Source organism: Mercenaria mercenaria, chromosome 17 (assembly GCF_021730395.1).
Source record: "Mercenaria mercenaria strain notata chromosome 17, MADL_Memer_1, whole genome shotgun sequence".
NCBI lineage: Eukaryota > Metazoa > Mollusca > Bivalvia > Venerida > Veneridae > Mercenaria > Mercenaria mercenaria.
The window spans coordinates 52,453,762-52,470,090 of NC_069377.1; the positions used below are offsets into that span (position 1 = coordinate 52,453,762).

Genomic DNA, 16,329 nt, shown 5'->3' on the forward strand with positions numbered 1-16,329 from the left:
TTCATGAAGATCCATTGAAAATTATGACCTCTAGAGTGGTCACAAGGTTTTTCTATTTTTAGACCTACTGACCTAGTAATTGGCCGCACGTGACCCAGATTCGAACGTGACCTAGATATCATCAATGTGAACATTCTGACCAACTTTCATGAAGATCCATTGAAAATTATGGCCTCAAGAGTGGTCACAGGTTTTTCTATTTTTAGACCTACTGACCTAGTATTGGCCGCACGTGACCCAGTTTCGAACTGACCTAGAATCATCAAGGTGAACATTCTGACCAACTTTCATGAAGATCCATTGAAAATTATGGCCTCTAGAGTGGTCACAAGGTTTTTCTATTTTTAGACCTACTGACCTAGTTTTTGGACGCACGTGACCCAGTTTCGAACTTGACCTAGAATTTACCAAGATTAACATTCTGACCCATTTTCATAAAGATCCCATGAAAACTGTGACCTCTAGAGATGTCACAAGGAAAAGTTTACGCACGCATGCACGGACGACGGACGCTGCGCGATCACAAAAGCTCACCTTGTCACTTTCGAACTTGACCTAGATATCATCAAGATGAACATTCAGACCAACTTTCATACATATCCCATAAAAAATATGGGCTCTAGATAGGTCACAAGGTTTTTCTATTATTTGACCTACTGACATAGTTTTTGATGGCACGTGACCCACTTTCAAACTTGGCCTAGATATCATCAAGGTGAACATTCTGACCAATTTTCATGAAGATCTCATGAAATATATGGCCTCTAAAGAGGTCACAAGGTTTTTCTATTTTTAGACCTACTGACCTAGTTTTTGACGGCACGTGACCCAGTTTCGAACTTGACCTAGATATCATCAAGACGAACATTCAGACTAACTTTCATACAGATCCCATGAAAAATATGGCCTTTAGAGAGGTCACAAGGTTTTTCTATTATTTGACCTACTGACCTAGTTTTAGACAGCACGTGACCCAGTTTGAACTTGACCTAGATATCATCAAGGTGAGCGTTCTGACCAATTTTCATGAAGATCTTGTGAAATATATGGCCTCTAGAGAGGTCACAAGGTTTTTCTATTTTTAGACCTACTGACCTAGTTTTTGAAGGCATGTGACCCAGTTTCGAACTTGACCTAGATATCATCAAGATAAACAATCTGACCAATTTTCATGAAGATCTTGTGAAATATATGGCCTCTAGAGAGGTGACAAGGTTTTTCTATTTTTAGACCTACTGACCTAGTTTTTGACGGCATGTGACCCAGTTTCGAACTTGACCTAGATATCATCAAGATGAACATTCTGACCAACTTTCATAAAGATCCCATGAAAAATGTGACCTCTAGAGTGGTCACAAGCAAAAGTTTACGGACGCATGCACGGACGGACGACGGACACTGCGCGATCACAAAAGCTCACCTTGTCACTTTGTGACAGTTGAGCTAATAAAAAATGTGAAAAATACTATACTCAATTCAAACTGAAATAATATTATAAAACGAGTTTACACTTCTTTTTTCGTGAATTTCTTTGAACTTCAGAAAATAAATCTTATGTCTATGTAAAAATGATAGAGCAGAATTTTGTAGAGGGGAGATTTGTCCTGTACTCAAGGATTCATTTTATTATCATAATTCGTCATGGTTCTCTTCAACAGAGGTATCTAAATCAGCAGTGACGTCTATATATCCACTTTCCATACTAACATTTACATCTGTCTCTGTCAATTCATCTTTTTTATCTTCTTGTTTAGAATGACTTTGTAATATTCTCTGGGCATGTAACCTAGAAACTTCAACAAAGTTTGGATCATGTGTAAACCACATGGCTATTGCACAGCGCTGCCCACTGACCACAGCTTTAACACCATGATAGTCCCCTGCATTAAAGGCAACAAGTCTCCCACATTGAGGTTTCACAGAAATCTGAAACATAATGCAGAAGTTCATAAACTATTCATTTAATTCTGCCTATGGGCAGTAGAAGAATTTTTTTAAAAACATACTGTGGAGGATATATTCAAATTCTGCTTTGTTTCAAAACTTGCTGGGTCTAACAACTTACTGAAGGGTATTCCTATTTCATCAGGGTTCCAAAAACCCTACTAGCTAACCTTAGATTTCATACAAATAATCCTTATGTTAATATTTACAACACTCCCACATGAAGCCGAGGTGGAGATGACAACTGACATGAAGGGGGCATATCTCCAAAGTTATGTTACCTTTAAGTAGATGTCATTTGAAACATTTGCAGATGAAACTGAGTCGGATGATAACTGATTTTCAATATAAAGGGCAACACCTTTATATCTGTGTTTAACTTATGTTACTTCTAAAAACCTTTCATTGGTAAGAAGTTATTCATAACAACAGTAGAAAGAGGAGTTGCCTGGTCATTTCCATAAAGTTCAGCCAAAAGGTATCTGATTATTCAGTAGGGTTGATGACAGGCTAAGCTTTAAGCAAGATGTGGTGCAGATGCCTGTTTCAGTAGAACAGCTCTCACAGAATCTACTAATTGTCAAGCTAAAATTAGAAATTTTGATGTTTATCCCAAGGAATGCTCATTTCCTTCATGTATGTCAGATTGTGATAAAGAAGAGCCAGTCTGAATAGCACTCTGGATTTCTGCCTTTTGTCTTGTGCACTTTCTATCATGCTAACTCGGTCAGTGCAACCTCTCTCAGAAAGACTAACATATTTTTTGTACAGATTTTTTTACCTAGACAGGTTAATTTACTAAGAATTGTATTAGAGAAAAGAAAATACCTGCCTTAGGAGAAGGTGTTTGTTCCTTGGTGGTTTAGTTAACAAAATTCACACTGAATCATCATTCTCTACCCTTGCTAAACTTTTCAGTTTTTAAGAAAGGTAAATAATTACACAACAGAAACATATTTTAACCTATGTTTCTTACCTGTTCTGACTGGTTTCTGTGAGCAAAGAAGAACTGCCCACCATCAAAATTGTCATTTAAATACAACACAGCACTGAAACAACAACATATGATAATCAAAACAACACTGCTTACATGTTCAGGCAATAGAGAACTTGTTCGAAGCATAGTTTTGCATTCTAATACCACATACCAGGAAATTATTACTATGTCACTTGTTTTGTGCTCTCCTAATATATTCCTTTGAATCTTTAATATCAGATGTGTAAATGATATGAATATTAAAAAGATAAAGTTTGTGTATTTCTAATAACCTTAAAATCTATTTACTCTTCTGTATGTGGGTTATCATGGATATAAGACTTCTTATTTCACTGGAAAGAAGAGATCCTAAGTGCCTGTCTGGTATTGAATATTTCTGGCTAAGGCAGGTACCAGGTTCGGACCACAAGTGAAAAAGTTTGACCAGGATGAGACTAATTCCAAGTAAAACAGGTGATTAGTGAATCTGTCCATACAGGGTACTTCACACACAAGTGAAAATATCACAACAGAACCTATCAATTAACACAAGAAAAATGACATGATAGTATACCAGTACCTGTAATGTCTTTGTACATATGCCAGTGCATCTGGTATACACGATCCATCCGGCTGTATCATACAGTTGTCAGAGTGCACTGGATGACTCAGATCAGCTTCCCTATCTTCTGTGTCACCTGAAGGAATGTTTTCAACAATTTGACTAGGTTCAAGCATTCAAGCTTTAAGAGTGTAGATATATATCAACCAATCAACAGTTTCCTCTACTAAATGGAAGCATAATGTACAAAATAACTAGCATATAGTGTGGTCTGACCTGTGCAAAATGCTAAAAGATAAAGATTTAGATGTTAATTAGTGTTTTAAGTCAAAGAAATGCTTCCAATGATAACTAGAGCTATCACTAAAGGTGATAAATGTACCCCCTGCATGCACTGACACAGTACATTGCAATTTGACGCACACAAGACTGCATAATTATGTGGATTGTATGTATATAGACTGTATGTATACAGTATAGTAACAAAAAACAAAGTCCCATAACTATGCAGAATATTTATCTAAAAGAACGTAACATGCACCATGCACAACTAGGGTTGGTACTGATCACTTGTGTGAAGTTTCATTAAACTGTGTGCAAGGGTTCGGAAGATTAGGCGCACACAAGATTGCATATGCACACTGTATATACATAGTATGTTTACAAGAAACAAAGTCCCATAACTCTGCAATTTTTGTTGTTGAAAGAACCTAACATGCCCCATGCACAAACTACTGTTGTCACTAGATCACTTGTAGTGAAGTTTCAATTGAAAACTTGTATGTCTTCAAGGGATGCAAGAGGAGAGATGGTGCGCACAAGATTGTGTCTATGTATATAGTATAGTAACAAAAAACAAAGTCCCATAACTCTGCAAATGTTTTTCCTGAAAGAACCTTACATGCCTCATGCACAACTACTGTTGTTACTGATCACTTGTGTGAAGTTTCATTAAATTGTGTCAAGGGGATGAGGAGAGATGGTGCGCACAAGACTGTGTCTATGTATATAGTATAGTAACAAAAAACAAAGTCCCGTAACTCTGCAAAAAACTTTATGAAAGAACCTAACATGCACCATGCACAACTACTGTTGTTACTGATCACTTGTGTGAAGTTTCATTAAATTGTGTCAAGGTAATTGTAAGGAGGAGAGATGGTGCGCACAGATTAGTGTCTATGTTATATAGTATAGTAACACAAAAAACAAAAGTCCTGTAACTACTGCAATTTTTTTTTCTGAAAGAAACTAACACGCCCATGCACAACTACTGTTGTTACTGATCACTTGTGTGAAGTTTCATTAAATTGTGTCAAGGGGATGAGGAGAGATGGTGTGCACAAGATTGTGTCTACGGACAGACAGACAACCTGAAACCAGTATACCCCCCTTACAACTTTGTTGTCGGGGGGGGGGTACAAAAATAAAATTTCAATTACATGTATAAGCAGGATGAAACCCATATTGATATAAATGTTAGGACTACATTATAACACTGCTATTAGCAAATCTGAAATATTATTATTATTATTATTATTATTATACCAGATTTATATAGCGCACTTTTCATGATCAATTTCACTTTCAAAGGCACTTTACATAGTTCAAATGCAGCCACACAGGACTATTCATCCTCTACTAGTACAGACACAGAGCGATCTGACCAGAGTGAGACAAAGCCCCCACGACAGAGAGATCAGAAATCAGATACAGGCTTGTCCGGCTAACTTAGCCTAGCTCGTTGCGAATAGACAGCCTGGTTCTTTAACGTGCCCAGTATATAGCACTGATACACGCAAGGATTGCCTGGGTTCCTGACCAGTACACCTCTAGTTGGGTGGGAAACACTGAAAAGCGTTTCTGAAAATTCCCGAGTAGCTGCCGGGGATCGAACCCCCGACCTCAGGATTGGAAGGCCAGTGTGCAAACCACTGAGCTATCCGTCCACCTTTCTAGATTTATGAAGATATGAATTTACACACAAAAACTTTACCAAAGTCTTCTTAGTACAACAAGCAAATTCGATGAATTGGTATCCCCCGCCGAAAGGGTCTGTGGTGAGGAATGGCAAAAAAATATTTCCGGCAAAAAGTTAAGGATGTTAATAAGAAGCAAATAATTTCATCCGTCAAAATCAATTTAACAGAAAACAAATGTTTAATTAAAGAGTACATAATAAATGTATGATACTTTGATCCTGACTAAAGAATTTATTTTGAATGGGATATGCTTACTGTAATAAGCTTAGCTTTTAAAACTAAATGCAGTTAATTGAAATGCGAGGTGGGGGAATGGTACAACTTGCATGTATCAAGGAAGGTTTGAAAAAAATCTAAAATAAGGCATGAAAAAAATAATTTTTTTTTAGAGGGGGGAGGGTGTGTGACCAAGGCAAGTTGGTGACCAGGTGTGGGTGAACAACCTCACATGTTAATAATAAATGTTCAGGGAAAAGAAATGAAAGAAATCTAATGAAATTCTGCCAAACGGTAAGTTTGTTATGTACAAATATGTGGATTTTTAGACAATTAAAGGGCAATAACTCTGACATTATAAAAGAAATCCCTACGGAACTTGTGCACAACCACATTATAGTGCTCTAAATTCTGTTTAAGTTTCATAGTTCTAGGTCAAATATATCAGAAGTTATGATGCAGAAATTGCCATATTTATAGTACCCTATATAGTTAACACTAGAAACTTCTAAGGGCCATAAATCTGGTGTTACTTGGGCAATCTGACTGAAACTTGATGGGCCCCATAACCTCATAGTGGTGAACATGTATATGAAGTTTGTTTGAAAAGAATCTAAAATAAGGAATAATTATTATTATTATTATTATTTTTTTGGGGGGGGGGGGGGGGGGGAGGGGGGGGGGGGTGTGATGAAGGTAAGGGGGTGACCAGGTGTGGGTACACAACTTCACATGTTTACAATAAATGTTCATGGAAATGAATGAAAGAAATTTAATGAAATTCTACCAAATGGTAAGTTAGTTATGTACAAATATGTGGATTTTTATACAATTAAAGGGCAATAACTCTTAATTTACAAAATAAATCTGAACGAAATTGTGTGTACGCAACCACATTATGGTGATCTAAAGTCTGTTTAAGTTTCATAGTTCTAGGTCAAATATATCAAAAGTTATGATGCAGAAATTGCCATATTTATAGTACCCTATATAGTTAACACTAGAAACTTCTAAGGGCCATAACTCTGGTGTTACTAGGGCAATCTGACTGAAACTTGGCGGGCCGCAAAAACTCATAGTGGTGAACATGTGTATGAAGTAATATATAAATATTCCCAACCATTTCCTAGATATGGCTCCGGACGGACGGACGGAAAGACGGACGGACAACGCCAAAACTATATCCCTCCGACTTTCGTCGGGGGATAAAAAACATCATTTTGTTAAAGATATGTCAGAGTAATGGAATCTGATAATGTGAGCTCAACAAATGATGCCAAAGACTTATATGGAGTAGTTTCATAAAATCATGCTTACATGCAAAACTTGTGTAAAATGAACTTGGACATTAAAAGTGAAAACAATAGCTTGGATTTCAGATAATTTTCAATAGTTAAGGTAATAAATGTACATGAAATGAAAATAGTTACCATCTATTGCTGTTCTACATACAAGGTGTGTATAATCGAAGTACAGTGGTCGTGTCAAATTTAAATATTTTTCTACCAAAAGTCGAGCATGCTCACTGGAATCTAGAAATAACTGTAGCGTTCCTGGTAGCACAGAGTTCTCCTTCACCAGCTGAAAGATTAGAAATTTGTAATGTAATAAACAAACAAACAAAATGTGTTCTACTCCAAATCATTTGAATCGTTTTATCTATATAAGTTTACTGGAAACGAAATTTAAAGTTCAGTGGAACCCTTCTATACCAAAGAGCCATTAGACCAAAGTTCAGTCTTTACAATCAGGATTAAAGGGTTTTTTTTTTGTTCCAATAGAAGCAACTTATTCCTGAATTAAGACATTGTTCATTCAGATCCCAGTTTAGAATGATTTCTGATTTAGAGGGGTTTCTGATTTTTAGGTATTCCGGATTAGAATGGTTTCTGATATATTTAGGGATTTTGGACTTAAGGGTCATTTCTGAATTCAGTGGTTCTGGTTTACAGTATGTGGTTTCTTATTTCAGGTGTGTTAGTTTAGAGTGATTTCTGATTCCAGGGGCTCCAGTTTAGAGTAGTCTCTGATTTTGGGGGTTCTGGCTTAGACTGGCATTTTTGGGCTTTCAGTTTAGCTGTGTCTTAATTGATGGTTCCAATCTACAGAGGTTTCTGATTTATGGGGTTCTGGCTTACAGTGCTTTCTGATTTCTGGGCTTAGACTGGTTTCTGATTTAAAGGGTTTCAGTTTTGGGTGGTTTCTGATTTCAAGGGCCTGATTTAGAGTGGTCTCTGATGTCTGGGGTTTTGGTTTAGAGTAGTCTCAATTTTCAAGCTTTCTGGTATATATGGATTCCACTGGATTTTTTTTTTTTTGTTCAGATTGTAAGTAGACCTGTCGTAAGAAATAACAATTTCCAAAATAAAGACTAACAATCCTATCATGATCTTAACTTTAAGACTGTAAAAATGCCTTTTTAAGAATTCCTTTACATTACATTAAAACTTACTACTGGTAATACTTATATACCGGTACATCTCTCGAATGTGTTTTATATTACCTATTAAAGCATGATGCAGTGTACAAACATTACTTTCTCTAATACATAACTAGATTTTTCATTAACAGTGTCAACTGTAAACATACTTTGAATGTATGTAGAAAGATGCATAACAGCTGTCCATAAAATTAAAAAATCTTTTTTTTATGATAAGTCTAACCAAACAGTTAAAGACTGAGTTACAGTTATTATAGAAATACAAGATATCAAACTACAATCTTGTAAAACCCTTATGCCACAGTCTCGATTCAAAATCAGCTGTACAGGCAGAAAGAAGAAACGTGTAATTAGTAAGGAAACGTTACAATTATTATTGACGATACAAGCAGACTTTGCTTCACATGCAGCTGTTAACAGTGGTTTCTCTCTTGAAAGCAAAGCAACAATGTTTAAAGTTACTGTAGGTAACTGTTAGTAAAACACAACTTCCCACATCCATGTATATTGACAATTAAACATTCAGTAAAAATTTGCATTAGTTTAAAAAAACAACAACAGAATAATGAAAGAATCTGAAAACAAAAGAGAAATTAAAACAGCAAAAAAAAAAAAAAAAAAAAAAAAAAAAATGAAAAAAAAAATGAGCAAGCAGAAATGGAAAGTGCCGAAGTAATGATTTATATACATAGCTGTAATATTCCTTGAATAACTTGAGACTTTGTGGCAGTGAAAATTTTAAATATGAAAATATTGCAGAAATATTATAATGCTTCTCTTTCAACTTATAACTGAGCATTAACTATTTTGTGTAAGTGTTTTGGTTTCAAATAAAGCCTGACAAAACACTGTTTCTGACTTTCATACTACATCTGTATATACTCAGATCTGTTACTAGTACTTAACTATACCATAAGAGTCTGTTCTTTTCAATAAGTCATCATACTCGTGTTACACACTAAATAAGTATTTTTCTCATGTTTTTCACTTATCAAAGAAATTTTTTAAAAAATTAAAAATATATTTAAGCAGGAAGTTCTTGACAGTTTGCATGCCTTTACACATTCTGTTACTATTAAGTGTGTGTAAGCTATTATGTACAAAATACCATCTGGTGTGTTGTGTAGTTTTGCATTCCCAGGCAAAGGTATTGAGGTGGGAGGGGTAATGCAGTATTGTACAAACCTTGATACTTTTACTTATATTAAGCCCTTCAAAATTTTCCGATTTGGTGTAAGGGGAGACAAATTTAGTGGTTGCCGGGTTACTAGACTGGTCACTTTGGTAGCCGTCTCCCTTGGTTACACCTTTCTAAATGGTAGACAAGGCAGAAAAGATATACAGATTGAGAAATGATTGCAGATGATATATAAATTATCTATAAATCACTATCTACATTAGAAATGATAAATGAACTTACAATAAAGAAACATGAAAAAGGAGAGTAATAATTTATCACATAATATAAAGATGAACTAAGAGCTAAAATGGAGAAGGATGAAAATCACAGCAGAGTAAAATGTCACATCTGTAAACAGGCCATAAAGTTGCCATAATTATGTCGTATTCTGAAAGGAATATTCAAAACAGAAAATCTGTACAAAATGTAGTTATAAAATTTTACAAAACGTCTTTAAAACTGGTATCAAACATCCAACATGGCAAGCACTAAGTGAAATGGTAACCCAAGCTCAAATGAGCTGAAAATTCCACAAGTGAAAGAATTTTGGAGCATAAACATGGAAGATACTGTGAAACTGGATATATAACATGTATGAAGATATTTCAATACCAGTAATTGTTTTTCATTAATTACATGAATTAATCAAGTCACTACGTAAAAAACTGTCAAACGAAAACTGTAGCCAGTATGTCCTGTTCCACAGTATGTGCTAAAAGCGAACAAGAGGGCCATGATGGCCCTATATCGCTCACCTGAGTTCAGTTGTTGGGCTGGCCAGTTTTAACCCCAGTGGATAATTTGAACAATCTTTGTAAAGGACTACTACACAATACTACATACCAACTAGACACTTTTGTAGAAAAGCGCATGTCTCCCCCAATGCATGGTAGTAATAGGCAAGAAGTCAATAGGGGACAGGAGCGAAAGTCAAAGAGACACTGATGGTTGGCGACTGCAATAAGGATCACCTACTCAGCATGTAATGGATTGGAAACAGTTTTCCATGTTCTGGTCCCTGTGACCTTGACTTTTGGTTTAGTCATCCCAAAAGAATTAGGGGTCATCTACTCTGCATCTCAAATCATCCTATGAAGTTTCAACGTTTTGGGTCAAGTGGTTCTCCAGTTATTGATGAGAAAGAGTTTTCCATGTTCAGGCCCCTGTGACCTTGACCTTTGCTTAAGTGACCCAAAAAACGATAAGGGTAATCTACTCTGTTAAGTTCTATCATCCTATTAAGTTTGAAGGTTCTGGGTCAAATGGTTCTCAAGTTACTGACTGGAAATGGATTTCCATGTTCTGGTCCCTGTGACCTTGACCTTTGATGGAGTGAACCCAAAATGAATCGGTGTCATCTACTCTGCATGTCCAATCATCCTATGAAGTTTCAACATTCTGAGTCAAGTGGTTCTCAAGTTATTGATTGGCAATGGTTTTACCTATACAAGTCTATATAAACCATGCGACTTCCAGGGCGGAGCCATATTTGACCCTAGGGGGATAATTTAAATAATCTTGGTAGAGGACCACTAGATGATGCTACATACCAAATATCAAAGCCCTAGGACCTGTTGTTTTGGACAAGAAGATTTTTAAAGTTTTTTCTTTCGGTTGCCAAGACAACCAGAGTTCTGTATGGAATTCAATTCTTTGAATGATTTTTAAAGAAGACCATCTAAGGAACATCCCTGTGAAGTTTCATCAAAATTGGACAGGTGGTTAAGGAGGAGATGTTGTTTAAAGGAAAGAATGGACGGACGGACGGATGCCGGGCAGAAGCTAGACTGTGAGCAATCACATTAGCTCACCCTAAGCACTTTGTGCTCAGGTGAGCTAAAAAGCAAAAAGCCAAATAACTTTATCTGAAAATACATCAAACACCCATTTCTGGCGAATATTAGGAAAATGTACAATAATTAAGGCCACAATAAAGTTGTTTATAATTTTCAAATTTCCTGTTCAAAATCTACTTTTTTGTTTCATCTAAAATTTTTTGGTCACTATGAAATCTTTTAATTTTGTAGGCATAAAATGTTGAGGTTTTGACCTACATGGATTCCAAAATTTATACATTTCAAAAACTGGAAATTTATTTTTGTTTGGATTTAACTTTGTGGTCTGAGGCAATTATGAAAATTAGAGCAAACAGATTTGTAACTGCAGAGGCCCATCTCCTTATCCAAAGTTTATCATGGCCTTAAGAACTGACCACTTAGAAAACTGACTACATTCTGTAAAATCATTCTGTTTTTGTTTCTCAATCTCAATTTTTTTATGTAAAAGGGACATGCCTTCAGATATTAGTCTTTTTTTTTCAAAATTCTTTAAATCATAATTGCAAATAAAATATTTACAGTGTGTGATTCAGAGAGTTCCAGGAAATATATATGTGTGTAGTCTGTAATATATAAGCTTTCAATATAGTTATTTACGCAGCATACATTTGATGTAATATTGTGTGGCAGGTACTTCAAAACCAAGATACATGTATATGTAAATTTTATTTGACTGATTTCATCACATTAACATATTGGCTAACTCTTTCATCAGGATATTACACATACTAATACGAAAAATGTATGTGATGTTAAACTGGTAACTTAACATCAAATGGTACAAAAACATGATGTAGAATATCAAAATTCATACACATAGATATTAATAACCTGGATCTGAGAATACAAAACTTTCCTAGAGTAGAAATTGTACCTAGAATACATAAGTATTTTTTATATGAGGTAAAATTTTGGAAATTTAAATGCATCTGATGTCAAAGCGATAAAATATGATTTATAGTTCAAAATATATCCCAGACCTTTTCACATTTTTCTTTTTTTTTTTTTTTTTTGAAATCATGATATTCTGAAATTAATCTGGAAACACGTCCCTTTTAAAACAGAAAATAATGATTAAAACTACATAAGATGCAATAAGACTTGTAAGAATTCATTTATCCATTTTACCACATCTTAGCTTTTTGTTTTAAATATGTCACTTTACATCACAAAAAGAATGAGTTCACAGAATATCTGGATAAAGCAAAATGTGTGGTTCCTATATGTATTGAACAGACAGGTTATCATGGTGTTATACACTGAATCTCTGACCTAGACTGAAACTTTTATGTATAACTGCATTGTTCTTTGAATTACGGAAAACATGAAAGAAAACATAGCAAAAAATTTAGTAATCTGAAAAACAAATGAACAGGCATGTGAATCTATTGCGAAAGTACCATATCATAACAGTATAATCCGAGATTTTATTATTCAAACAGATATCAGTTAAGTATCAGTTAACAATAAGTAATAACAGTAACTTTCAGATAATTTTGTTTCTAACAATAAAACTAGATCCAACAACATCATTAAATTTCATGACAAAAACTAGAAAATGCTTTTGTAAAAAAGCGCATGTCTCCCCCAATGCAAAGTCCTATAGGCAAGAAGTCAATAGGGGTCAGGAGCGAAAGTCAAAGAGACACTGATGGTTGGCTGCAATAGGGATCATCTACTTGGCATGTCCAGTCATTACGCTAAATTTCAACACTCTTGGCCTAGTGGTTCTCAAGTCACTGTTCAGGCTCCTGTGACCTTGACCTTTGATCAAGTGACCTCAAAATAAATAGGGGTCATCTACTCTGCATGTCCAATCATCCTATTAAGTTTCAACATTGTAGGTCAAGTGGTTCTCAAGTTATTTCCAAAAAATGATTTTACATGAACAGGCCACTGTGACCTTGACCTTTAATAGACTGACCCCAAAATCAATAGGGGTCATCTACTCTGCATGTTCAATCATCCTATTAAGTTTCAACATTCTGGGTCAAGTGGTTCTCAAGTTATTGATCGGAACTGGTTATCAATGTTCAGGCCTCTGTGACCTTGACCTTTAACGGAGTGACCCCAAAAACAATAGGGGTCATTTACTCTGCATGAACAATCATCCTATTAAGTTTCAACATTCTGGGTCGAGAGGTTCTCAAGTTATTGACTGGAAATGGTTTTCCATGTTCAGGCCCCTGTGGCCTTGACCTTTAACAGAGTGACCCTAAAATCGTTAGAGGGGTCATCTACTCTGCATGACCAATCATCCTATGATGTTTCATCATTCTGGGTCAAGTGATTCTCAAGTTACTGACCAGAAATGGTTTTCAATGTTCAGGCCCCTGTGACCTTGACCTTTCACAGAGTGACCCCAAAATCGTTAGGGGTCATCTACTCTGCATGACCAATCATCCTATTAAGTTTCAACATTCTGGGTCAAGTGGTTCTCAAGTTACTGACTGGAAATGGTTTTCAATGTTCAGGCCCGTGACCTTGACCTTTAATGGAGTGACCCCAAAATCGATAGGGGTCATCTACTTTGCATGTACAATCATCCTATGAAGTTTCAACATTCTGGGTCAAGTGGTTCTCTAGTTATTGATCGGAAATGGTTTTCCATGTTCAGGCCCCTGTGACCTTGACCTTTGATGGAGTGACCCCAAAATCAATAAGGGTCATCTACTCTTCATGACCAATCATCCTATGAAGTTTCAACATTCTGGGTCAAGTGGTTCTCTAGTTATTGATCGGAAATGGTTTTCAATGTTCAGGCCCCTGTGACTTTGACCTTTGACGGAGTGACCCCAAAATCAATAGGGGTCATCTACTCTTCATGACCAATCATCCTATGAAGTTTCAACATTCTGGGTCAAGTGGTTCTCTAGTTATTGATCGGAAATGGTTTTCAATGTTCAGGCCCCTGTGACCTTGACCTTTGACGGAGTGACCCCAAAATCAATAGGGGTCATTTACTCTTCATGGCCAATTATCCTATGAAGTTTCAACATTCTGGGTCAAGTGGTTCTCTAGTTATTGATCGGAAATGGTTTTCAATGTTCAGGCCCCTGTGACCTTGACCTTTGACGGAGTGACCCAAAAACAATAGGGGTCATCTACTCCAGCAGCCCTACAACCCTATGAAGTTTGAAGGTTCTAGGTCAAGTGGTTCTCCAGTTATTGCTCGGAAATGAAGTGTGACGTATGGACGGACGGACAGGGCAAAAACAATATGTCTCCTGGGGGAGACATAATTAAAGTCCTTTTCTGCATGTGTCACAGAGTAAGCCAGGGACTCTCAGACCAGGGATCTCGGGCCTCCCATGTTAAGTCCCCAATTATGACCGAAATCTGAAATAGTGACATTTTTCCCAATAGGACAAATCTGTTCTAGAATTTCAGAGTATACTATAATATAGATAAATGTGCTGTTAAAATAACCATGTACTGCAATTATGGGCCTCTATTGAGTGCTTAATGATGCAGAAAGAGAAATATTTAGAACCAGACTTTGATTCAATCTCATCTCTAGGCCTCAGAATACTATTCCGATACCCAAATGAGTTGCCGATCAACCTACATTTTCTCTCATTAAACTGAATTTAGCATCCAAAACTATGATACATACAAGAACTTTTCTAGTGCTTTTTGCAATGAAATAATTTAAATCAAATATATTATCAATAATAACACACATTAGGCAGTCTGAAAGACAGCTACATCCCCTGCCACGCAGACACAATTGTTATGGATGGACGAACAGAAACCTTTCCTATAACCCCCCCCACCAACTACATATGGCGGGGGATTAAAAACAAATGACACAGTACGGTATGATTCAACAAGAGGACCATGATGGTCCTGAATCGCTCACCTCTTCCCACATGACCCAGTTTTGAGTATGACGTCGTTTTTTCTATTATCTGACATAGTGACCTAGTTTTTGAGCTCATGTGACCCAGTTTTGAACTTGACCTAGATATTATCAAGATAAAAATTCTGACCAATTTTCATGAAGATCCATTGAAAAATATGGTCTCTAGAGAGGTCACAAGGTTTTTCTATTATTTGACCTATTGACCTAGTTTTCGAAGGTATGTGACCCTGTTTTGAACTTTACCTAGATATCATCAAGGTGAACATTCTCACTAACTTTCATGAAGATCTCATGAAAAATATGGCCTCTAGAGAGGTCACAAGGTTTTTCTATTTTTATACCTACTGGCCTAGTTTTTGACCGCACGTGACCCAGTTTCGAAATTGAACCAGATATCATCAAGGTGAACATTCAGATCAATTTTCATGAAGATCCATTGAAAAATATGGCCTCGAGAGAGGTCAAAAGATTTTAATAATTTTAGACCTACTGACCTAGTTTTTGACCGCAGTTGACCCAGTTTCAAACTTGACCTAGATATCATCAAGATGAACATTCAGACCAACTTTCATACAGATCCCATGAAAAGTATGGCCTCTAGAGAGGTCACAAGGTTTTTTTATTATTGACCTACTGACCTAGTTTTTTACGGCACGTGACCCAGTTTTCAAACTTGACCTAGATATCATCAAGTGAACATTCTGACCAATTCTCATGGAGATCCATTCACAAGTATGGCCTCTAGAGAGGTCACAAGGTTTTTCTATTTTTAGACCTACTGACCTAGTTTTTGACCGCACATGACCCTGTTTCGAACTTGACCTAGATATCATCAAGATGAACATTCAGATCAACTTTCATACAGATCCCATGAAAAATATGGCCTTTAGAGAGGTCACAAGGTTTTTCTATTATTTGACCTACAGACCTAGTTTTTGACGGCACGTGACCCATTTTCGAACTTAACCTAGATATCATCAAGATGAACATTCAGATCAACTTTCATACAGATCCCATGAAAAATATGGCCTCTAGAGAGGTCACAAGGTTTTTCTATTTTTAGACCTACTGACCGTGTTTTTGACCGCACGTGACCCAGTTTCAAACTTGACCTAGATATCATCAAGATGAACATTCAGACCAACTTTCATACAGATCCCATGAAAAATATGGCCTTTAGAGAGGTCACAAGGTTTTTCTATTATTTGACCTACTGACCTAGTTTTTGAAGGCACGTGACCCAGTTTCGAACTTGACCTAGATATCATCAAGGTGAACATTCTGACCAATTTTCATGAAGATCTTGTAAACTATATGGCCTCTAGAGAG

General features: G+C 36.3%; 1 protein-coding gene across 1 annotated transcript in view; it reads right to left on the minus strand.

The window, feature by feature from the left end:
- Window positions 1-263: 263 nt before the first annotated feature.
- LOC123536171 (prolyl 3-hydroxylase 1-like) overlaps window positions 264-16,329 on the minus strand; it is a 50,040-nt gene continuing 33,974 nt past the window's right edge. The window contains exons 16-19 of the mRNA XM_053527844.1: window positions 7,108-7,258; window positions 3,501-3,618; window positions 2,921-2,993; window positions 264-1,926 (exon numbers count right to left, since the gene is read on the minus strand). Coding sequence (XP_053383819.1) covers window positions 1,630-1,926; window positions 2,921-2,993; window positions 3,501-3,618; window positions 7,108-7,258 — 639 coding nt within the window. The 3' untranslated portion in view covers window positions 264-1,629. The remainder of the gene's footprint in view (window positions 1,927-2,920; window positions 2,994-3,500; window positions 3,619-7,107; window positions 7,259-16,329) is intronic.